Genomic DNA, 23,899 nt, shown 5'->3' with positions numbered 1-23,899 from the left:
GCAGCTCCGCACCGCCGGGCCCCCCCCCGCCGGGGAACCCTGCGCGCCTCGCCCCGCACCCCGCGGGGGCTGCCGAGGCTGCTGCCGCCGGGCGGGCGGCGGTGCCTCCCCCCGCAGCGGGGCTTGCCAGCCCTCCCTCCTCCCCGCCTGCCCCCCCGCTCGGCTCACGCGTCCTCCCCCCGCCCTCCCCTCCCTCCTCAGTGGTCCGCCGGCTGGGTTACGCAGCAGCCGCCGCCAGCACTGACAGCACTTGGCAGAAGGGGTTTGCCCGAGCGCTCCCGGAGCATCTCCAGAGGCGCGGCGGCAGCGCCTGCCCGGCCCACCGGGGGAGCCGGCCCGGAACTGGGCGCCGGGGCCAGGCCCAGAGAAGGGCTGAGAGCCGAAAAATATCTGGAATAACACGACTACTACTACTACTACTACCAATAAAGAGTGGTGGGCAGGAAAAGGAGGTCGCGGGGGGAAACGAGGGGCGACGAAAAGACGCGTCCCCGAGGAGGGGCCCGGGCAAGGGGCAGGAGCGGCCCCTCGCCGGGGCTGCCGGCAGCCCCCCCTCACCACCCGCCCGCCCCGGGGCGGCCGTCGGGGCGGCTGCAGCACGTGGCGGCTGCGGGGCATGGCCGCCGCGGGGGCTCCCGCGGCCTGAGCCGCCCCGGCCGCCGGCACCATGGCGGCGGCCGCCGACGCCGGCCTCGACGTGGCGGCGGTGGAAAGTTTCCTGGAGAGGCACCCGGAGCTGGTGGAGAAGTGGCTGAAGAGGAAGAACTCGCTCCCTAAAGCGCCTGCCGCCCCCGCCGCCGGCCCGTCGGAGGAGCGGCGGAGCAGCGGCGGCCCCGCCGGCGGCTGGGGCAGCGCGGGCGGCCCCGGCGGCCCCGGAGCGGGGGGGCTGCAGCGGCGAGCCTCCCAGAAGGAGCTGCGGAAGAGCTTTGCCCGCTCCAAGGCCATCCACGTCAACCTCACCTACGACGAGCATGTGCACGCCCGGGCGCAGGAGCCGCTGAGCAGCGTGCGGCGGCGGGCCCTGCTGCGGAAGGCCAGCTCCTTGCCCCCCACCACCGCCCACATCCTCAGCGCCCTGCTCGAGTCCCGCGTCAGCCTGCCCCAGTACCCCCCCTCCGCCCTGGACTACAAGCGCTACCTCAAGGAGCACAACGAGCGCCAGTTCTTCCTGGAGCTGGTCAAGGACATCTCCAACGACCTGGACCTCACCAGCCTCAGCTACAAGATCCTCATCTTCGTCTGCCTCATGGTGGATGCCGACCGGGGCTCCCTCTTCCTCGTGGAAGGGGCCGCCGCCGGCAAGAAGAGCCTGGTCTCCAAGTTCTTCGACGTGCACGCCGGCACCCCGCTGCTGCCCTGCGGCTCCACCGAGAACAGCAACGAGGTGCAGGTGCCCTGGGGCAAGGGCATCATCGGCTACGTGGCGGAGCACGGCGAGACGGTGAACATCCCCGACGCCTACCAGGTAGGAGCCGGGCAGGCTCCCGGCGCTCCCCGGCCCCCGGCTCCTCCCGGACCGCGGCGGCGGAGGCGCCAGTCGAGAAGCTCCGCTGCCGCCCGGCCCTGCCTCCCCCCGGGGTATCCCTCCCCGCCGCCCTACCTCCCCCCCGGGGCGTCCCTGCCGGGGCGGCGGCGCTGCCACCGCCGGGGCGCGGAGGGTTGCGCGTCGCGGCCGCGTTCGGGGCAACTGTTGACGGGGCGGGAAGGGACTCCCGTGAAGGCGGGAGGGAAAGCCTCTCCTGAGTGGCCGACGGGGCTAAAATGGCCATCAGATCAGTACAGCGGTGCTTCGGGATGTCGCCGGAGCGGCAGGCGGCTTCTTGCGTTTACAAAACGTATTTTGGAATTGGCCGAAGAAAAGTTTAAAAAAATGCTTGTGACAGTCCTAATGAGAACGTTCTTCATTCTCAGTCTCACTTAATGTTCCCCGCCTGACCGCGGCTGAAATGATCTCTTTGCTTTCAAAAGAGCGTTTATTTTCACCTTTGCATATGCCCACTCAGCCCACAGGGCATGTGTTTTCAAACCTCTTTCTAGGAGTGATATAAACAGTCCTGTTATTCTCCTACAAGGACTTCCCCCATCTTTTATAGAGGCTTCCGCCTGAATGGTGAAAATTCAGTCCTGGCTTCAAGGCAAAAATTCCCTTTGACTTCAGCAGGGACAGACGTGCCTTTGCCTGCGTGTGTTAGTGCAGAACGGTGCATTCAGTTTATTAGCCTGAAATTTACCTCTCTTAGTCCTAGGGGCTGTTTCTTGTGTTTGTTAGTGTGAGATGCTACCAGCAATTTGAGGTTCTTGAGAAAACGAAGAACGACAGAGGGACAGCTTTTTTAAACTAGGATCTTGGGAAGCTTTAGAGAGGTGGGAGATATATGTCTTTAAGAATTTTAGTAGTAACCATTGCCCAATGTCTAATTTTGCTCCACAGTAATAACAAAAATGATCAACATTAAAAACCTGATGATGCTTTATAGCAAACTATACAAGGAAGAAACTTGAAAACTTAGATAGGGTTATTTTTGTTTGAAATACAGAAGAGCCATGTATTTTGGGCTGAATATTTATTTATTTGTCAAGCAGTGAAAAATACTAAGCACCTCATAGATCCAGACTGACAGAGGCTCCCAACCCACAGAGTTCAAAGGGAAAGAACAGAGCTTGGTAAATGCTGTAATATTCAGACTAAAATACTTGAGCATTGGATCACCTTTGGAAAAAAAAAAAAAAAAGAAAAAAAAATCTAAGTTTGCTTTCTTCCTTTATATTTCCTTTTCTTCACTATACATTTTCTCTTACCATCTGATTTTTTTTTGTGGCTTTCACTTCTAAAACTGTACTTTTCCCAAAATATCTGCTGTTGGGGGTCAAGCAGAAGATGTTCTCAATAGTGTCAAGTAGCTAAACAGATAAAGGATATCTGAGTTCGGCTGGGAAAGAGATCTATCTCTCCTTTTAACTCTGGACAGCTCCAGCCACCTTTTTTTGTGGAGGTCAGAACATCACTGGAAAGGCAGAGTGTTTTCTACTTCTAGGGGACTGTACTATTATTTTCTCTTCAGTGTTTGTTCACTTTGTGTTCACTTCCCTGTGAAAAAGTCCAGCTACTTTAAACAGCTTATTGTTTGTTTCATTTGCAGAGAAAAGTGAAAAATAATCCATCCAGTTGCCATTCCTGATACTATTTATATTACAATGTTGTCTGGCTCCTATTCAAAATCGATTGTAATATTATAAATAATACAATTCATTGTATGTTTAAGCCATAAGTACATTAGTTGCAGTACAAGAGAAAGTTCTAAGCCAAGTTCATCCTGTAATTATATCAACTGCAACTTCCCTGCTTTCAGTGGAGTTACTTCTGATTATCTCTAGTGCTAAAGAAACTTTAGACCTTGACACTTTATTGAAAGTTTTGCTTGATAGTAAAATGGGAATCTGCTTTCTGTTATGTTTCTGAGTTAGTACAGTTTATCTTCTCTTACCTGGCATGTATATATCCATTGTGCGTCATTAAACTGAGACTTTTCTAATTTAATAGTATAAAGAGCCCTGTGGAAGCCCCGGTACGTGTGCATAAAGAAGTGACAGCTGTTCCATTTCAGATCATTGTAGTGCTCACAATACAGCACTTTAAAAATTAATAAATATGATTATATGATTTTTATCAGCATCGCCACTGATGATGGAAGTGTTTAATCAACTGTCAGGTAAAAAAAAGCACCGCCAGTAAACTTTGTCAGGCGGACAGATGGAGTTGGAGGAAAAGGGGTGGCAGCGCAGCACCATTTTATCCATTGAAGAGTGTCTCCACTGATGCTACCCATTTGGTAAGAAAAGGCCTTATATTAGGTCAGAGGAACACCTCTACATTAATTTAAAGGTTTTTTTGCTTGTTTTTTTTTTAAATTAACAAACTTGTTTTAAAAGATGTAAAGATGCTTCCATATCATCAGTTATCTAGTTTACAGTATTGGGAAATTTGTTTTACTATCATCCAACCATCTTTATTTTCTCAGAGCCTGAACAAATACCAGCTGGAATTCTACCATCGAGTGCAAACTGGGTTGCCTGCTTGTATCATCAGCTACTTCTGATATCAATGGGGCTTCAGTGCGATCAACACTACATTTACATCCTGTCATGTCTTGTAATACACTTCATAAGGGGAGTCCCCCATGTCTGTACACAGACTGATTGGTTTAGGAAATATTTATAAATGTCTTGCAGTGCCATTTTCAGAGATAGTGTAAGATTTCAGTTACACATTTCTTTTTCTAAAGAGAAAAAATACTAAAAAATTAAATAATAGACTGGAGCTTTTCCATGGTATAGGTGATTATTACTGTTGTTGAGTCTGACTTTCAAAACCTGCTTATGTAAACAATCTTCCTGAATTCAATAGCCGTACTTAAATATAAGGTTTGGAATTAATATTATGTATTGAGGACTGTTTAAAAATAACTTCTTTTAATACTAAAGAATAACTATATAACATCTCATGGTAATTTTATATATGAAGTTCAGCAGTGACTGAGCAAACTTTTTGGAGGTTCACAGCATCAGAGAATTTGACAAATATTTTATGGAAAGGTTTAGGTGAATGTTATAGGACTGATGCAAAAGTTGCACAATTTCATTCATAGCATTAAAACCTTTATTTTTGCACTGCAAAGTCATTGGATGAAAGTTTAAAATTACAACAGTTTGTAAAATATACAATCCAATCTGTAAGAGCTAGCACTACGGAGGATTTGAGAACAGGAAAAGAATTAGATACTTAAATTTGCATTTTGGAGCCAATCTAAAACTCCTGGAAGTAATCTAATTGACTTGTAAATCGAACTCCTGGTCAGTTTAAGTTTTAAAATAAGGCCTTAGGTCTTCCCATATGTTAAGTCTGGGAAGCATTTCTTACTCCTTATTCTTATGTAAATAGTGCACTATGTCTTGAGCACAGGTGTTGGAAGAATCCTATCATACTGGCAAGGAAATTTAAGAACTAAATGTCCATTGAGTCTTCTTTTAACAGAGCATAGATGGAGCTTTTACAGTCATATATGAAGACTCTTAAGCAAGTAAGTACACAGGCAAAGGCCATTAAACCTTTATCTGCAGTTCATACAAGTTATTTAAAAATTTAAGCTTTTTTTCCTGTTTAAAGATAGGGATTTTTTTTGTAATCCCTTATTCTCACAGGTCTTCTATGATGTTTAGCTGAAATTACCAATCATTTCAGTTTTGTTCCATCTTTTAGAGCAGTATTTAAATAATAAAATTTTTAAATTACAAGTAATATTTGGTTATTGTTATACGTTTAGCTGTGTAAAAGTTGGGAGTTATTTTAATGGCATCCGAAGTTCTTGTAACTAGTGAAAAAAAAAAAAAATCTTACACTTTAGAATAGTAAGCATACATCAAAAAGTGGTGAAAAATATGTTCTGCCATTTGCCAGCATCAGCTGAATAAAGTTTCTGTACATCTTATGTTAAATTTAGAATTTAGAAAGTAGCTTTAAAAGACAGAAGAAAAAAATGGTTTACCAGATGGATGTTTTAATAAAGTGGGGAGCAAAGAGAGGAGAAATATTAAACGGAGACATGCTAAGACATAGGGTTTTGTAAGTTGGAGCAAGTGCCATTAAAAGATGATCAGAAATTATTTTCCAATACAGCTCAAGTCTTTGAAAAGAAAATTTAACCACATTACTGGAAGTAAAATCAAGCAAAACAAGAGACAAACTGAGCTCTCTTTGTTCTGGACTCACCTGTTACCTCTTTTAAGCTTAGGCCAAGTGTAATATAGTTAATGCACACACAACCCTTTATAGTAAATTTTAAACATCCTTGAACACCTAGGTACAGGCATCAACATTGTATTTGTCAGGGCCTCTGGGTGCTCTGTGAGCATTTATTGCCTCCTGCTGTGCCAGGACGGCATTACAAAGTTACTGCTCACAGGCTTAAACCTTTCAGCCTGGGAATGCCAGTGTGGGACAGGCTGTTGGTGTAGAAGGTCATGAACAGGCAGGAGCCGCATTTCATTACACAAGGTAGCTGTTCGTTATCATCAATATTAACAGTGTGTCTCTTTCAATTTTAAAGAGCAGTTAAAGCATTAAAACCCTGGGTCCTCCGAGGTTCAGTTCTGCAAATGGGAAGCTCCTAGGTACTGTTTTATTCAGCAGTATGCACCAACAACAGCCATATTCATTTCGGTGCTGACTCTTAACAAGGACAGAGGTTGCTCTTTAGAGAGCAGAGGGCATGAAACCTGGCAAGCAGAATAATAAAAAAAATTTAAAATTCCAAGTAATAAATGAGTTAAAACTATTTTTGCTGTGCATTAAATAACGACTAGGAAGTACCACAGGGAATACAGGAGATAATTGCAATAGTAAAGAACTAAACTGCTCCAATGTGCTTTCTGCAGAAAGACACTTCAGTCCATCACACAAAATTTAGGAAAACTTGAAATTGTGAATATGAAACAGTAAATGTGTGAAGGGATATTGTAATTATCCCCAAATCTGCTGCTCAGCAGAGGCAAATACATCATGTCACAATGGCTCTGGTCCGGGAGAGAATGATTTCCCCAGAGAAGGCAGCACCTCCTGCATCTCCTCAGCTCAGAGCCCTTCGGGCAGCAGCTGGGGAGATCTCCTCACCTCCTGTCACTTTCCTCACTCCATAGGTCTTCTTCTCAGGAAATGGTTTCTGATTGATGTGTAAAATGTCCTAAGGCCTTCCTGGGTAACACCAACACCACCACTCTTCACCTTGGAGATGTCTGCCAGGAGCAGGAGCTCCTGGTAGATGCCAGGGCTGTGTAGAAGGGCACATGTCCAAAGCCATCCAAGGGCTCAGATATAGTTTCACATCTCCATGCTACTGCTCAGGTAAATCACCAGGACAGAGGGAGCTGCACAACACACAGTATACACCACCAGTGACCGTCCACAGGTATCATGAGGGAACACACTTCATGGTTGTGTGGGGCAGGTGAGGTTACCTCACCAACCAGGCAGGCAGCAGCCTGTCCTCCAGGCTTGCCCAGCCATTACTCCGTGGATGCACACCACCTGCTTGCAGCCCCAGGTGTGCCTGCGTTGCCTTTGAAACAATCAGCAAGTGGGCTGGGGGCAGCTGGGCACAGGGTGCCCAGGTGGGGCTTGTTTGGCATGGGGAGCAGTGGGGCGGCAAAGGGCTGGGGGGACAAGTCTGCTCATACTCATGTGTAATGAGTTCTCTCTAATTTCCAGTGGGGCTGTTGGGTAATTATCAGCTATTTTGTGGGGCTCGCATACTTAAAAGTCAGTGTTGAAGGCTGTTGTTTTGTTGCAGTGAGGGTGTGCTTGGGGTGGGTATAGTCTCCCAGGTAAGCATAGCTGTGGAGGGCTTTAGGGAATTAACGGGTTGATAGTTTGTTTATGTGTGGGGGTTTAATTAACAAAGAAAAATCTGGCTGGTTCTTTTCTTGGTTGTCTTATAGGGCAAGTACTGTGTACCTTGGTGCCTTTGACTTATTAGAAGAAGCGGCTGTAAGGCCTGGCTCCCTAGCTCTCCTGCTCAAGCTCTGCACAGCCAACAGCCCAGGAGCCTGCTGCAGGAGACCTGGGTTAGTTTTCTGTTGCCTGTAAGACTTTTTTTGTTAAGCTACCAGGCTTTAACTGGTTTGTTGCTCAGCCAGTCTATCTATCTGAAAAAGGTTGACATTTTCACATGTTTTTCCTCAGACACTTTTAAAACTTCCTTGTAGAACAGGCATAAAACTGGTGCTTCTGTGGCCTGTAGCTTCCTTGTGAGAAGTAAATATGTGTATTTTATTAGAGCAGGTCAGTTACAGTGAGAAGAAATAGCAAATTTTAGCTGAAATCCTGTTACAAGCACAAGACTGAGTAAAACTGTAGTTTTGCTTGGCAAATGATTTTGCTGTTCTGTTTGATTGGTTTTCAATTTTTCAAAACAAATGGATATTTCATTTTGGTTATTTACAGTTGTATGCTATTGTAGAATTTTTCTATGAAATAACAGTTAATAAACAAGTGTGCATGCATCATTATGCAAGTTAATTTGTTTTACTTTTGTAAAACAACCCTATTGACAAAATATGAAATATGAACAACTCAAGCTAATGGCTCAGTGAAGTTGTGTGTTAACAGGGTAATGGCAACTGTGTGCAGTCTGAGCTTAATGTCTCTACAGTGCGTGCTTTAAAATGAGTATGGCTTTGTTAATAACACTACTGCTTTGTTCTGACCTGATATTTTCAATTTATTGTTCAAGAGTCTTTTTAGGCTGCTTCTGTAACTCTTGAAGCCACGTGTTTTCTCATCTGAGTAATCACCTGCAGGTGGTAGGCTTAAACCCATATGCAGACTTCTGTTGAAACACCCAGGAGCCTTGTTGGCCTCTTTGCTCAGAGGAGTATCAGCTTTTTTTAAAGCCATCCTGTGTGTGTATATATCTCATAAATAATCATTAATATTTAGGAGATCGGCACTAGGACCTGGTTCAAAGCAGGGTCAGAATAAAATGGGAACATGGACATAGTTGTGATTGGTTCCCAGTGGGGCATCGGTCATGTCCAGTACGGAAGGGCGGAGAGACACTGTGGTGGAGCAAACAGTAGTGGGTGTGATCTCTAAATATTTAAAATTAGAGGAAAATATTTTTCTTTGTAAACACTTTTTAAAATAATTATATAAGCAGAGTAGAATTGCACAGAAGTTACCATATACAAGATCACAATGTGTTTTACAGTTGTGTTATTGGTGATCTAAAATGAGCTTGTTTTGAAGAAAGAAAACAAAAACCTTATGTGATAGATAGGTAATGTCCTACAGAGGAATCTTTTTGGATACATACTGTTAATCAGCTCAAACTATGAAGCATGAAATGTAATTATGCTCGTTAGCTTGGCAGTCATGTCTGCACTCTTGCTAGTGTTTATAAAGTTATTTACTCCTGTATAAGAAACATTACCTATGCTATTTTTTCCCATTAATTTTGTGCCAGTCATAAGTAGACAACATGCGTTGTTACTTATATCCATTGTCTAACTAATAAATGTAACGGTAGCCAGAAAAGGATGTAAATGATATACCACGCTCCAACTGATCAAACTAAACAAAAGGCCCCAAACTAGACATGTATTTTTAAAAAAGGAAAACAAACTAAAACAGAACACAAGAAACTAGTACTGCATCATTGCAGATGAACACCTTTTTTTTTGTTTTTTCAAAGTAAGCTACTTTTTAGTTCAAACTGCAGATGGACTTAATTAGTATTAAATCTGGAAATTAAGAATTTTTGAGGGCTGATGTTCCCTACTTTTTTTTAAGATTTGGGAGTGAAGGAATAGGGTTGGCTGAGCTGTTTTGTACATCCTTATCTGGCTTTATCTTATAAGAAATATTGGTGTCACTATATAAATGGTCACAATATAACTGGACTGTCTGCTTATTTACTTGGGAGAATTAGGTTTGAGATGCTGGTGAATGGTACTAGTTTGTTCTGCTGCTGCCTTTGTCTCCAGGGCTTTAGGGATTTGGGGGGAGATGATAGACATAGCTGAAGCAATCCTTACATGGAAGTGTCTTCAGAGACTGCTTTATTACTTGTTTTTTGTGTGCAAGTTTCTTCTCTACAAGGTTTTTCCCATGTCTTCTGTAGTGGTTTATTACTTGGTTTCCATTTCCTGTTTATGCACAATGTTATGTATCCCATATGTAATTTTTAGATAAAAGTGTCTAGAACAGACTGGATACCTTCATTTTTAAGTTTGCATTTATCTTTTTTAATGTTATGCTTTGAATCTAGAAAACTTTCTGTCTTTTGGATTTTTTTTTTCCTATAAAAGCTTATGTATTATATACTGATAGGAAGCATGATTAAGAAATTGAATAGGTCTCTTCCATCTTCAGTTTCTTGTGTAAATGTAGAGGCTTCTGCAGGATGGCTTCCTATAAAGTCAGTCAAAATTACATTAAATTTTTCTAGCCCATGCAGTTTGGGAGTACAGTAATACTCAGATTAATAATGCTGTCAAACATACTACTCTTTTAATACAACTTAACTCAATAATTTAAATACACTATAATCAAATAAATTTTGCTGCAAGTTTCTTGTGGTTTGTTTTTTTTCTTGAGCCCTTCCTAGGGGGAAAAAAAGCACCCTATGCAGTGAACTGTACAATACAGTAGGCCAAGTCTGTTAATTGAGCACCTCTTGTGTTCTTCTGTTCTGTGTGATTAAAAAGCAGTATTTTCAAATTATTAAAAAAATAATCAGAAATGGCTTTTCCTTGTAGCTGTCAGCTTTGGCTGAGTCAGTCCATTTCACTAGATTAAACACTTTCTCCTTAGACTTTGGAGAAGGAAAACAGTATCTGTCATGAAGACTTAATTCCTGGAAATGTATTCAGGCAGGTTTCATCCTCCATTACATTATTTGACTCTTGGCCTAGGTTTAGGATTGGTTGGTTGAGGATTATACTTTTTCTGTTCTAAATCATGCTAATAGTATATAATTTGTTCTAGCTTTGATAAGGATATAAAAGGACATTTTCTTTCCAAGTTCAAACAGCTATTCTATGTTTAAAAAAACCACATCCAAACAAAAAACCCTCACACCTTTACCAACCATGTGTGAACCACCTACTTAAACGGAAAATCAATACTGAAATGCAGTTGGTGAAACTTTGCTCAGAAGTTAAAACTGTTTTCATTTCTAACGTAGTCTAGTCTATTATGTCAAATGTCTTGAGGAAAGAAGAAACATAGATTTAAGTAAGATAAAACAAGAAAAAATACTTGTTTTGACTGTTTCATAGGAGTTTCAGAGACCCTCTATGACCTTCTGTGGAATAGTGCATGTCCTTAGAATATTTTGAGAAGATATTTTTTTTTTAGTGGTAAATGTGTAAATTCTTTTAGTAAATGATAAAAATAGTTAATTTTTAATGAGGTTTTTCCTCTTCTTGCTGGTCAGCACAGATTATTTTTTTTTTAGGCTTCCTCTAAGTGTAGCTGTTTAGTTTTAATCGAGATCCACAACTGTTGCTTAATGACCTCAGATTCATGGTCAGTTTGCTATTGATATCAAAAGACAACTGGGTCCTAATGGATTTTTCTCTTGTTTGTCACCTCTATCAACAATACAGCTGATTTGACTTTTTTCAGTCCTTGCCCAGTATCTGTATGGCTCTCATAGTCAGATTTACAGACTAATTTTGTGAATAGAGGTCAAGCCAGAGGACTTGACATAGAGAGATAGGCATCATTTGGTTAGGTCCTCATTCAAATTGCCTGAAGCCTCAAGTACATCAAGGTAATGAGTATTTTATGGGATCAGAGCTTGTAAATGTGGTTAGTATTGTGAGTTTTCATCTGAAGTGATGAAGGTAGGGGATCTAGAAAAGTGAATTTAAATATATCATCTCACTGATAAGAATTCATGCTGCTCACAACAGCTGTGCCAGGTTCTAGCACTTCTGTTCCTTATCTTTGTTACTTTCAGATCACACTTTTAGTGTTATACTTGCGGTTAAAGGAACTAGACATTTAATTTATTTATTTAATGGAAGTTGATATTCTGATAACATTGTAAGATTCCAGAATCCTAGGAAAAAAACTGTCTGTACCTTAATCCGGTCTTTTATAGAATAAACGCATGAAGATATTTGTCCTTATTGATAATCTTTAAATATGTCCAAAAATAACTAGGACTGCAGTGTTACTGTGCAGGCAGCTGAAATACCAGCACTTGTATTGATGAATCAAACCTGCTCTCTTCTGTGTCTTTACTTGATTGAATATCACATTTTATAGTGTAGTATTTCCCCAGAGAAGAATTTACAATCAATAAATACCTTGAGATGAGGATAAGGTTTATCCTACAGAATAACCATTCCTTGTTGGCAGTTCTGAAATTCCAGTTAAAAGTTCCTCAGTCTTGACATTTTGATTGTCTCTGCCACCTAGAAATCTCATTATATAGAACAAAGCAGTAAAGCCAACTATGTTTGATTTTAGTAATGTTTTAACCAGTCAGTTTACATGTAATTCTTGAGTATTCTTGCATAAAAATACTGACAGTACAACTACAATTATGGTGAAGTCTCTGTCTCAAAAGTGTATCTTGTATCTGGTCTGTACCTAATTTCTGAATGTAAATCGTGATTGTAAAAGAAACTTATGAGCAAGTGCTGCATTGGTATCATCAACACTGATACTTCTTACTACCCAGGAGCCCAGTGCAGATGAAGATCATGTTGTGCTGCAGGCTGTTCTAACATGTGGGATAATAGAGTTTGTATCTTAAAATGTTAGCAGTCTGACATAGGGCTTCTCTCTGATTTAGCAGCTTTGTTATCGGTTGCTAAACAGGCCTCCTTGCTCAAGGTTACTACTCTGTAGGAGAGGTAGACGTAAATTTTGTACAAGCTTCTCAGCCATCACAGTTCACACTTGGGCATTGAGATTTTTATTGTTGCTGTTAAGCCCAGTAAAACCTCTCTGTTAGATCCTGCCACCTACAACCTATTATGACAATAAGTAGTGGAAGAAGGGGGGTGTGGGGATAAGAGTTTTGGGACATAATACAGATCACACAATCATTCAGTTTTCTTATGTGTATATTGCATGGGTAAATGATATTAATGTTGCCAGAAACAGTATTTTATTTTGTTCACTTGTGTAGCTTTCCTCATCACTTTCTTTGAAATGTCACCAAAATAAAATTCTTGCCTGCTTTTCCACAAAAGGTTAGAGTTTCAGTTCTCATCTTGATTTTCAGTTTTTACCAAGTTCTTGTTTTTTCTTCAAAAATGTCTCCTTTTTCCAATTAAACAAATTAACTTCCCTATACTGTGCTTACCATGCCTTTAGTCTCTGCTCCAAAGATGTAATTCCCTTCTGCAAAAGGTGGTTCAGTTCTTCATCATAAATGGATAATCTGATATCAGATGGCAGGAAGACCAAAACATGTTGTTGCATCCTTGTTGAACAACATGCTTCTGGGATTAAGGCTGTCTGATCGCCCCGGGATCTCTGTGCTTCCTTTCTCTTAGGGTAGAGGTCCCAGCAAGAGGTAAAGTCAGGGAACTTTCAAAATGCACTTTAAAGGAGAAACAATATAGCAGCAATGAGTTGTCCTTTAAAAAACACTTTCCAGATTGCTCATCGCTCCTGTGTCTCTGGTTCTCCATAGCATCCATTAAGGAACACCGGATTGATAGCTCATCATTAAATCTGTTCCAAACACCAGCAGCTGTACTGTGTATATCCAGTTCAGACAGGTTCACAAGCCCCTGTCCTGTGTGCCACCATCCACTGCAGGTCAAACAGCACTTTGTGTGTTAATCTTGAGGCCTGTTGAAAAAGCAATGACTGCATATGTCACAGGGTTGTAAATTACAATTGGATTAAAATACCCACTACAGTGAACCCTGTTACCGAAACAAAGGAAACTTTCAGATAAACATGAATACATCTTCATAATACTTATCCCAGACCCTTGTTTTGTCTTGCAACAATGCGTCTCTTTTAATTGAGTGTATTCAGATAAATGAATCACAACTCCTTGTCTGTCCAACAGCTGTCCTTTTCAGCTAAACTCCCCCTTAAAGTTTTACTTCTTTTAGAAGGCCTACAAGATTTAAATCAACAATGATATTACTAGTCAAGGCATGTTGTCGTTTCAGTGGTTCCCCAGGTGCTCGGTTTTGCTTTGAACAAAGTTAGTAGGGCAGGTACTGTCTCTTCAGTAACACAAAATATTATCGATATTTCAGTAACAATAGCTACTTCTAAATAGTGCTTCAGCCATTACCAAGAAGTAGTTGAAGAAATAAGGTTTAATGTATTGGTGAAGTGTATGATAATTGCCCTACATTTTACTTCTGTTGTAGAAGAACCATCTCTTTCTAGGAAGGATTCTCTACAGTGCAGAACAGTTCAGCTTCTATTGAAATTGATATAAAAGATTTTAGAAGCATGTGGAAAGATCACAAGATAGGCATGTCTGGGTCCTTGATGCCATTATTAAAAGCCATTCATCATGGGGGTTCTAGTTCTCTTAAGGAAGTTGTTGGGCAGAAATAATTCAAGGGTATCTCATCAAAGGCTGTGTATTAGTAATCTGGTCTTTATGGAAGCAAAGACTGTTTAATATGCTCCAGAGGCAGAAACAGGTCTAAGGAAGAAGAACATCTCCTAATGAAATTATCAAATTAAAACAGAACTAAATAAAACAGGGTAATAAAGAACCAAGAGCTTGATATTCTGTGGCTGTAGAGCACTATAAACTGTATATGAATACTACAGTTTATATTAGTTTCTTGTCATTGAAAGGTATGAAAACTTGCAACAAGTAATAAAATAACCAAGTGTATATGTTACTCTTTGAGTTTAGAGCATTTCTAAATCATGTCTCTTGAGGTGGCTAGAATAGTCTATTTCTATAGCATCTGCAATTCACAACAGGAAAATAAAAATAGAAATAAAATTGCCAGGAAAAAAAGAATGTCAGTTTTTAGCATCAGTAAAGATTTAAGGAATTATCTCTTACTCATCACAATCAAGTCTTATTTTAGATTAAGGACTGTATAGATTGTTTTCATCACCTGAGACAAATATGGACATTATTTCACAGCCAATATTGTCTAAACTTTTGAAAACAAAACTTGTGCTTATTTTTGTAGAACAGCTCAGTTCCCTCGTGTTAGGGGAGTCAGAACTGGCTGTAACTATTGTCTGCAGCATACATGCTAACTTCATCCTGGAGGAACTGTGCTGCTGCCAGTAAATAGCAGTAATTCCCTCCCTGGCTGATAGAAGAGCTGTTGAAGACTATTCTCTACCAAGATGCTGTTAGCACTACCTCTTCTGAACTTTGCAGCCTCCTTTGCGTCACTTTGTGATCTGCAGTTCGAGTTGTACTGTTCTGGAGAAGGGATTTCTGCACGCTGCCGTGTAAACAAATGATCCATATTTAGTTCAGTTCCCTTTAGTTTTTGTCAATCTATATTGAAAGTAATTTTCTCCTTAAGATTTTAATTTTGCTCTCAGCTGTTTGCTTTCGACAAATCTTAACATATTTAAGAAAAACTTCAGACTGTTTAATGATTGAAAGTACTAGAAGCTCCTCTTACTATTCTGGCAAGCCTATCAAGTTGTATGCAAAGATATTTAATACATCTTTTAAACACTTTTGTTTGAATACAGTAATCTCTCTCCAGAGGTAACTAGCTGTGCAGAGGAATCCTGCAGAGGAAGGTTAAACAAACTGCAAATCCAAACAATATACTCCTTGAGTCATGTCTTTAGCTAAGCTATATGCTGAGAAATATATTGGCATGTGGAGGAGGTTTTCTTAAAGCAGGGATGTTCTTGTATTTAGTTTCTCAGAAAATGCTGAGGTTTTATTGTATTTCTTTGAAAAAGCATTTGTACCCCACTGGAATACTAGCCCCCATAAAAAGTCTTATTTGATGTACTACATTTTGAGTGCAACAGACAGAAGTGAGGTCAAAAAGAGTCTCCATCCACTTGACAGAGAAACTGTGAGCATCTACAGCATATGGATGTGAAGTGCAGCATGGCCTAGTATAAGGGTGTATGAATAATCACATTACTAACACTAGATATAAGTCTTTGTTGGGTGTCATTCAGTAGAAATGTTCTATAAAGTGACGGCATTATCTTTTTAAATTGCAATCAAATTTAATCTGATCTTGAGATGTAATATTGTCACCCAATGCGTATTTTTGTACTGTTGTGTTTTTTGAAGATGGTAGTTTATCATCTTTTGCAACGTATTGCATTCTGAAATTCCTATAGGTATTCAAGCACCTGGGTCTTCACTAAGACATGAGACACTACTCTTAGTGCTTTAGTGTAAAATGTGTTATGTCAGTTGCCCCTCAACCGTGTTTCAAATCTTAAGTGAGAACTGTCTAAATGCAATTTAAGTAAATTTTTTTGATGTGTTTGGAATTAGCAGTACTATTACTATGACTTTAGTACCTGAATAGCTTTGGGGACAGAAATATACTCTATGTCCAGCACTGTGGCCCCACACAAAATAGGAATGACAACAAGAAGTATGAAGCAATTCTAGTTTTAATAAAAGATTTGGATTTTGTGTTGAAAAGTGGTTGTCTTTGAATGTGGTGCAAGCATTTCTTATGTACATCCCTCAATAAATACATATAACCTTAGGCACATTCTTTGCCTTAGAAAAAATTTAAAATAAAAAAATGCTGCTGTTACTTCAAAGAGCATCTTGTTATTACTATCTTTACTCTTCAACATGATGTGTTATAAACTCTTTTATTATTCGGTTGTAAAAGATTGAATTCTGTCATTCTATTGTAAGAGGGGTCTTATGCTCATAGTATATGTTCTGTATTTTTTTGAGAAACTGCATGATTTATGACCAATAGGTTTACACTGCAAGCTTATTCCATCATGATTTAGAGATTTTATATAATCATTAATTAAAATAGATAAAAATATTCATAGTTAATTATGCATTAATATTGTTCAAAAAAACAATGTAAGTGGATACAAAAGCATATGGAATGATCATGTCTTAAAGAATTTTGTGCAACAGCAATAAAAAAACCTTGTTGATTATATTGGATATAACCCTTGGCCAGCAAAATTTGAAAATAAACAAATCTACAAGGAATTATACTTGCAAAATCCTTGAATAAATTATTGCTACTTGCCATGTAAAGCTTAAGGGTAAGCATTTATTGTGGGGATTCAGTTTCTCTGTTCTGTTAACACTAATGAGAGTTGTATTGTTAAATTTGCCCCTTTGAGCAATACAGATTAACGATAAAATACTCTAGCTGACATACGCTACGTTTTAGGAACCTTTAGACTACCCAGGTATTTGCCCATATGTTTTCAGCCTGCTCCACAATGATTTAGTTAGATGTTAGTATTGTGAGACAGTCTCTGAGTCTTTCACTGTTTCATAGTTTATGTAGTGTGAGTATAGAAACTTGAGAAGCACAAATTTAAAGCATCACAGCTTCATATAGCACTTCTGCCTGAAATGGATTCTTCCTGGTATTTCGCATGTGCTAGTTATACAAGGTGGTATAACCTATAATTTATGATGCACAAGAAAGTTCAGAAGCTCTCTTGTTTGGTGCAGATACTAGGCAGTGAAGAGTAAGTACAGATCAGTAGAGCAACTTGTACATAAACACACCTCAATCACTGATCAGATTGAACTGGCATAAACTTTTAAAAAACAGATAAAGACTTAGGACCAATATATAGTGTCATGCTGGTATGCTTCCTATTTTACTCTGCAGTGTCCATGCTGTATACAGCTAGTGGACACCGTTGCTCCGCTCTGGGGTAAACATGGTGATTTCCCAGGCAGGGATAGTCTAGAAATTAGTACATACCAGATCTGCATGGCTCATTCTCCTCTGCATTCTCAATTAAGATGGCACAGCATTCCTTGCAGCTTGTAATCCTTTTATGCAAACCCCAACATCTGCATGCTTCACCTGCACACTTATGAAAAGATATGGCTGGTGGACTGCAGACAGCTCTTTCTTTAGTGTGTGCCTTGGAGGAGCTATAGTGTGTGCACAGAGGAGCTCAGGGGCCATGTGGTTACCCACAGCTTCACTGGTGGGGAAGTTTACTGGCAGCAATATAGAGAAGCAGTGAAGCAAGCAGTATTGGTTAAGATTGAAGGAACTGAAAAGTGCCTGTGAGCATGTGGTGGGCAGGAGCCAGACCTTGAGCAACTGATAGTTTCCTTATCTATGTTGAAACCTGTCAGAGCCACCTTGCCCTTGGCTTTCACTGTCTATGGCCAGTGCCAAGGCCTATGTTGCTATCATGGTGCTGTGGAGGACCCTCTGCTCACAGATGGCCCCAGAGCCATCAAAGAAGGCACAGCAATGGTTCTGAGCTGTGAGTGTAAGGAGCTTGTGCTTTATGAAAGCCCAAAGCATGTTGAGCAGTCTCTGTATCACATTTTTCTTCTTCTCATACTTACGTTCCTCATATGCTTGGTTTGTCTTCATTTTCCATGTTCTCCTGGTAGCTGCTGTGGCATTCTTCTAATTGAGATATAAATGTGGGACTTCAGTGAATACAATTATGTAATAGTAAACCTTGTACTGATCCTCTGAGAAAATTATTTTTCTTAGTATCTTAACTGCAAAAAGGCAGCTAATAAAGAATGAGATAACAGAGAAACAACAACATAATGCTACTGAAAATACTATATAAGACATTGAGAAAATAAAGTACTTTGCTCCCTGAAGAAAGCTTAGATGTGACACGTCTGTTAATGCTTCCTTATTTTCTTTTGAAGGATCGCCGCTTTAATGATGAGATTGACAAACTGACGGGATACAAGACGAAGTCACTCTTGTGCATGCCCATAAGAAACAGTGATGGAGAGATTATCGGTGTTGCCCAAGCAATAAACAAGACCCCTGGAGGTGCCCCTTTTTCTGATGACGATGAAAAAGTAAGATTACTTTTATTTTTGTATTTTTAAAAATTTCTTTTGTAACTAGTAGACTCTTCTAAATATACTTAATACAAATAAGTAAATGTCACAGCACTTGTGTTAATGATATTTTATTAGAAATGTTTAACATAAAATGTAAATTTTTATTGTCAAAATATGTATCTGTTCTGTAAATGTGGGAGATCTTGTGGCTGAAACTTCAACTCAACGGTCTCTAAATCTTATGTAGACTTTTTTTCATGTAGTGGGTCTTAATAGGAAGACTTTTATTTTTGAAAACTTACCTGTAAGAATAAGTTCATGGGTGAAAGCTATCACAGAGATGATCCTAAGCTTGCTGACTTTAAAAATCACCACCTCTTAGTGCTCTTCCTGGGATAAGTGCCTGTAGCATGTGTAAAAGAAATTTTATTTTAAAGGAGATTATGCATATACAATTTTATGCTATTCTAAAATATAGAAGACTTGCAAATACCCCTGAAAGGACAAAGAAGGTAGGAAGGGGACACTAGTTATGTATATGAAGTGAAATTTGGAGAGTAAAGTGAGGTCAAAAGGCAGAAGAATAGAGGGAACCACAAGGTAGGAATTTGAATTCAAGAAAGTGGGGAAAATAGGAAATTGTGCTGTTGAAGGCAGATGTGTACAGCTGAGCATGGAACGAAAATGTGCATGAAGCCAGAAGTTGACTAGGGAAGAGAATGGTAGAGGGCAGCAAGCTGGGGAGGAACAGAACAGCAACTCTCTCTGCCCAGGAGACAGAAATGGTCTCCTTCAAGCATACAATAGGGAAATATACTTCTGTGTATTAAAATAGTATTGAATCTCATTTTTGTGGAAGTGTAGTTGGAGGCAGAATTTTCTCCTGAAAGCTCTTTATGTTGATTCAAAGCAGCTGATATTTGATGCAGAGCCATTGTTGGTGTATGACACATGTTGACATGTCTGCTATGACAAAAAGAAATGTTAAGTAATGCCTGTTGGAAGGGGAGAATCCTGTTACATTGGTGCATCTAAATAGATGGAGATCATTTTTAGCATCAAGATTGCTTGACATAAATGCAGTGCCTTATAAAGCTACATGTCTGGATTATAATCTTCTTTAAAATACATCCAGCAATTAAAAGGAGTGGAGGATAAAATAGGCTAATAGTAAGAAATCTTATAGTTTGACAGACTAACAATACAGACGACTCAGCTCCCTAGTTATACATAGTACCACAGAGTGAGCTTTTAAAAAACTTTTATAAATGCCAACTAACTGTGGTTACTCTTCAGACTAACATTATTAGTAATTTTATAAACCCGAAAAATTAATTACAAGAACAATACTCACTGCAGTGTGTATGTATAACTGGGACTATATTTTGGTTAAATGTTTTCTTCTAAACATGTGTTGAGTAACGAAGAAAGTCAGTCCGATCTCTGGCAGTATCATCTATTCTAGCACCACATTAAAGACAACTTTTCTGTGAAAAGCTTATAAAAACTTTTTCCTTAAAAATAATTAGTTTTTGATTTCTGTTTCTGCAAAGTGTCTGTGTAACTGATTCTGCATAGTGATTTAGCTTGAATTAAATAACTTTAAAAATAACTTCCAATTTTCAGATGCTACTTTTTCAGACATCTGAAGCAACCCAGCACTACTTAAATTTTTTCTTTATAAGTTATCTGAACTTGTATAACCATTAGTTTGCTTCCGAATTACTTCTGATTCTTGAAAATGTTGGATGTTGAATATTGATTTATTAGCATACAATGCAAACCTGGCAGCATATGCTACAATGGGTAGCCAAATGCATATTAAACAAAATGAGACCTTCTCTGAATAGGCTTTTCTGCACTTCTTTTTATTAGTACTCTCTGTGTCTGTGTAAAGGGAATTTTGTTTTAAACGCAACCTTTATTATGGATGCTACATTTAATTAGCATACATTCAACTAGCAAAACAACTGTGTACATGCAAATTGTGCATTACAGAAGCATATTAATGTAAATATTTTGTACCATTCTGAGGGTGTGGCATTTGCTTCCATTCAGTGACTGCTAAATATTATCTAAAATCAGCAAGTTGCCCATACTTTAATTGCCCTCTTTATATTATTTTTACTAGTCATTTATTTCACTGTTATAATTATAAGCCTGTATGTTAGAACTCCTCAAGAATATATTAAATGGGTTCTGACACGTAGAGTTTATGGAAAAATAAATGAGGACATCACCGTTATCATGCTCTGTAATAGATCTTAGGTTTAATGAGGCCTGGCAGTCCGTGTGCTGTTATTTCAAAATCTGTGCTTTTAAGTTTCTTCACTCACTGATAACCTAGAAAGCTGGGAAGCAAGAGAGCACAGGATTAGCAAACAGATTTTTTTATCATAATATTGGCAAAAGTGATTGTGAGGAAAGGTGGCAACAGAAACCGGGAGATCTTTTTCAAAATACGAAAAGATCTACATGGGTGTTGAGGTGGGTTGTGCAGAAAAGCCTAAAAGAGTAACTGACAGAAGATGTAAATCCAGCTTTATCTTGATGTTACAATTTCTAACAGTTAGCAGCGTCAGAATGGTTAGAAAATGGAAAAGTAAATTACTCCTCCTCTGCTCGCCCCCCCCAAGACCTCTCAAAGAAATGTCAGTGTCATTTATGTCTGACTCTTGTTTGCAGGTGTCTGTCCTCTCTTATTATTATGTGAAGCAATTAAAATAATCTGTTGGGGTTTTTTTTACAAAGCTACAAGACTATATTGTATAATGAAATCTCACTTGGGGACACTACTGTATTCAGTCAATAGGAAACAAAGAATTATGTTTTCAATTAGAATTAAGTAGATGCTAGCATCATTTTTATGTACTCTTAGTTATTTCCAGGAAGTTAAGAGCAAATAAAATATTTAAGATTTGAGGAGTTTTTAATGCTCCCAAGCTGTAACCAAGTTTATATTTTGCAATATGTAAAATGAACTATTAGATTTCAAAGTTTTTCTAGTTTTGTTTTTCATGGCAACTTTTCAGGTTTTTCTTTTACATCTCTGATCATGGTGATAACACAGCACTAATAATGAGTCTAAGTGAATTTTCCACATGTAATGATTGTTTCCCACTGCCAAATTTGTTTTCTTCTTTTGTTGTAAGGGATGTTTCAGCCAATTCATTGTTTAAGTGCAGAACTAGACCTGACAACCACTGGCATGAGAGAGAGAAAATGTTCTGTCTCATAGTGTATTTTGTCTCCCCAGCATCAGTCGCTCAGCTGAACAGACTGATTTCACAGATTTCCAGTTTGATACAAACAATAGCAGAATACCTTATTACTTCTGTATAGCAGCCATCACTATTACATTGTGTAATTGGTAACTTTTTGAAAAAATGGGCTGGTGATACACTTTTACATGTATTTTGCAAACGAAGACACTAGTTAATCTGCACAGATTTAGAGGTGGAAGATTAAAATCCCAAACCCCAAAATAACTGTGCACCCTGCATGCGTTCCCAGTACTGTCCTGAAGATTCCTTTAAGTATTTGTGCTGTTTACTGGTGAGTCATGCTTGTTCCAGGACTGGTGAGAAACTCAGCCTAACAAGAGTTTGACAGTCTGTAGTTTAGATTATTGTATGCCCTTTAGAGGCTTCTGAGATGCAGTGCCAAAATAAATCTAATTGTCCATCAGAGGGGCTTAATAAACAGCAGCAGCAGCTCCCCTGTCACTTAAACTGGTGTCCTGGATCTCTCTGGCTCTGACGTCCTCCTAGCCTGAAAGAAGTGAATTGACTGCAGGGAAACTACCTAGGGCAGCCAGCTTGAATTAAATCCTGCTTGACTTACTGAAAAGCAGTAGTTTGAATGCAGTGAGGTCTATCCTAGGAGCAGGAAGGAAGAATTGGATTTGGTTGTCTGTGCTCTGTGGATAGTTTTATTAGAAATATGTATGTCTAGATTCCAGGATTCATTTGGTATATGTTCAGTTTGTGAGGGCTTGCTGGAGCATGAGAACACTGTATCTTCATTTCTATTTCTTACATTCCTAATAGCAGCCATCTGATTCTAAATTGCCCAGTTTAATGGGCTTTTCTTGGTCCGTATTAGTTAAGGCTTAAATATATTCTACACCAGGTCTACTGTAGCGATGAAAGAATTGCAGGGAGTTTGCTTTACTTGCTAATTTGTTCTCTGTGAGTTTTTACATGATAGGCTTAAAGTCACGCTGGCAGGTAGTGATTTCAAAGTCAGTTAGGATGGTTTCTTTATCTTAGGGAAGTAATCAGCTGTAAATAAAACTACCAGGGAAGGGAGTGAGCCAGAACAGGCAAGCATCTCTGCTGTGAAAATGATAACCCCAGGTCTGTGAATGTGTGGCATTCACCAGAAAAAAGTCACCTGAAAATTATTTTGGTGGGTCCACTAGAAAGGAACATAAGAAACAAATTAGGTAAAGAATTTTTAAATGTTTCATATATTGCATTGTGTGATGAACTCCTTCTAACATCTACCTTGGTTCTCTGAAAATCTGCCGTGAGTCTTCAAAAGCTATTATTTAAAATTGGCATAATCCTCAAAGGTGTCATGTGGCCAGTATGCCACTTACATCCCAATGCAAGAGCCAAATTTGCTGAAAGAAGGCAGAAAATCACAAAGACATTTGAAGGATGAAGGTGCTGAAGCGCTACAGCTATCTGGGAAAACTCTAATGGTCTATTAAGCACAGTTTTCAAAGTACTTGCTACACAAATCTAAATTAAAATAAATCACAGCAACTGAACTCTCTTGCTGGGGGAGTTGAAAACAATTTGTCACTAGAATACTGGCTTTATGAGAGCAGCTTTACACCACTGGTTTGCAACCAGCAGCACCAAATGATTGCAATGACAAATATTTGAATGGAATTCTTTCAGTCTTGCATACATTCAGTCATGCTTTCAAGTTAACCCGAAAGTCTAGATTTCTTTTTAATTACAGAACTCTGTAAATGTGCTTGAAACTTAACAAAAATATATCTGTATCTATACCTCTGTTCTGAGACTGGCAGTTAATATTTGAATTGGACATCTTTATCTCTGAGGTATGGAAACATGTCTAACGTGTGATATTTTAGTGAGCTGTTTATTTTTTCAAATATAAATGTGTATTTTTCTAAGGGGAAAGGAGGCTACTTTTCAGGGGTTACTTTGTTGCTGTGTGTTTATGGTATGTATAAACACATACATAAAAATCCTTGATACCTGTTTGAGGCCTCTAGGTGCTATCATAAAACAAACAAACACATTGTCAAATTTGTCATCAGGAGGGGTTTCTCTATGGAACAGTTCAGTGAAGATTATAATTTTGTTTGCGGGGACTGGGGTTTTGTTCTTGTCTTGTATGATGGTGCGAGTGAAGAAGGT

At 39.6% G+C, this 23,899-nt stretch overlaps 1 protein-coding gene across 1 annotated transcript in view; it reads left to right on the top strand.

Moving 5' to 3' along the window:
• The first annotated feature begins 667 nt into the window (after positions 1–667).
• Positions 668–23,899, top strand: part of PDE11A (phosphodiesterase 11A) — a 139,973-nt gene continuing 116,741 nt past the window's right edge. The window contains exons 1-2 of the mRNA XM_074910981.1: positions 668–1,465; positions 18,357–18,515. Coding sequence (XP_074767082.1) covers positions 668–1,465; positions 18,357–18,515 — 957 coding nt within the window. The remainder of the gene's footprint in view (positions 1,466–18,356; positions 18,516–23,899) is intronic.

Source organism: Athene noctua, chromosome 7 (genome assembly GCF_965140245.1).
Source record: "Athene noctua chromosome 7, bAthNoc1.hap1.1, whole genome shotgun sequence".
In the NCBI taxonomy this organism is placed as follows: Eukaryota; Metazoa; Chordata; class Aves; order Strigiformes; family Strigidae; genus Athene; species Athene noctua.
The sequence above is the reverse complement of the archived record's forward strand: the minus strand, read 5'-3'. Positions and strand labels throughout refer to the sequence as shown.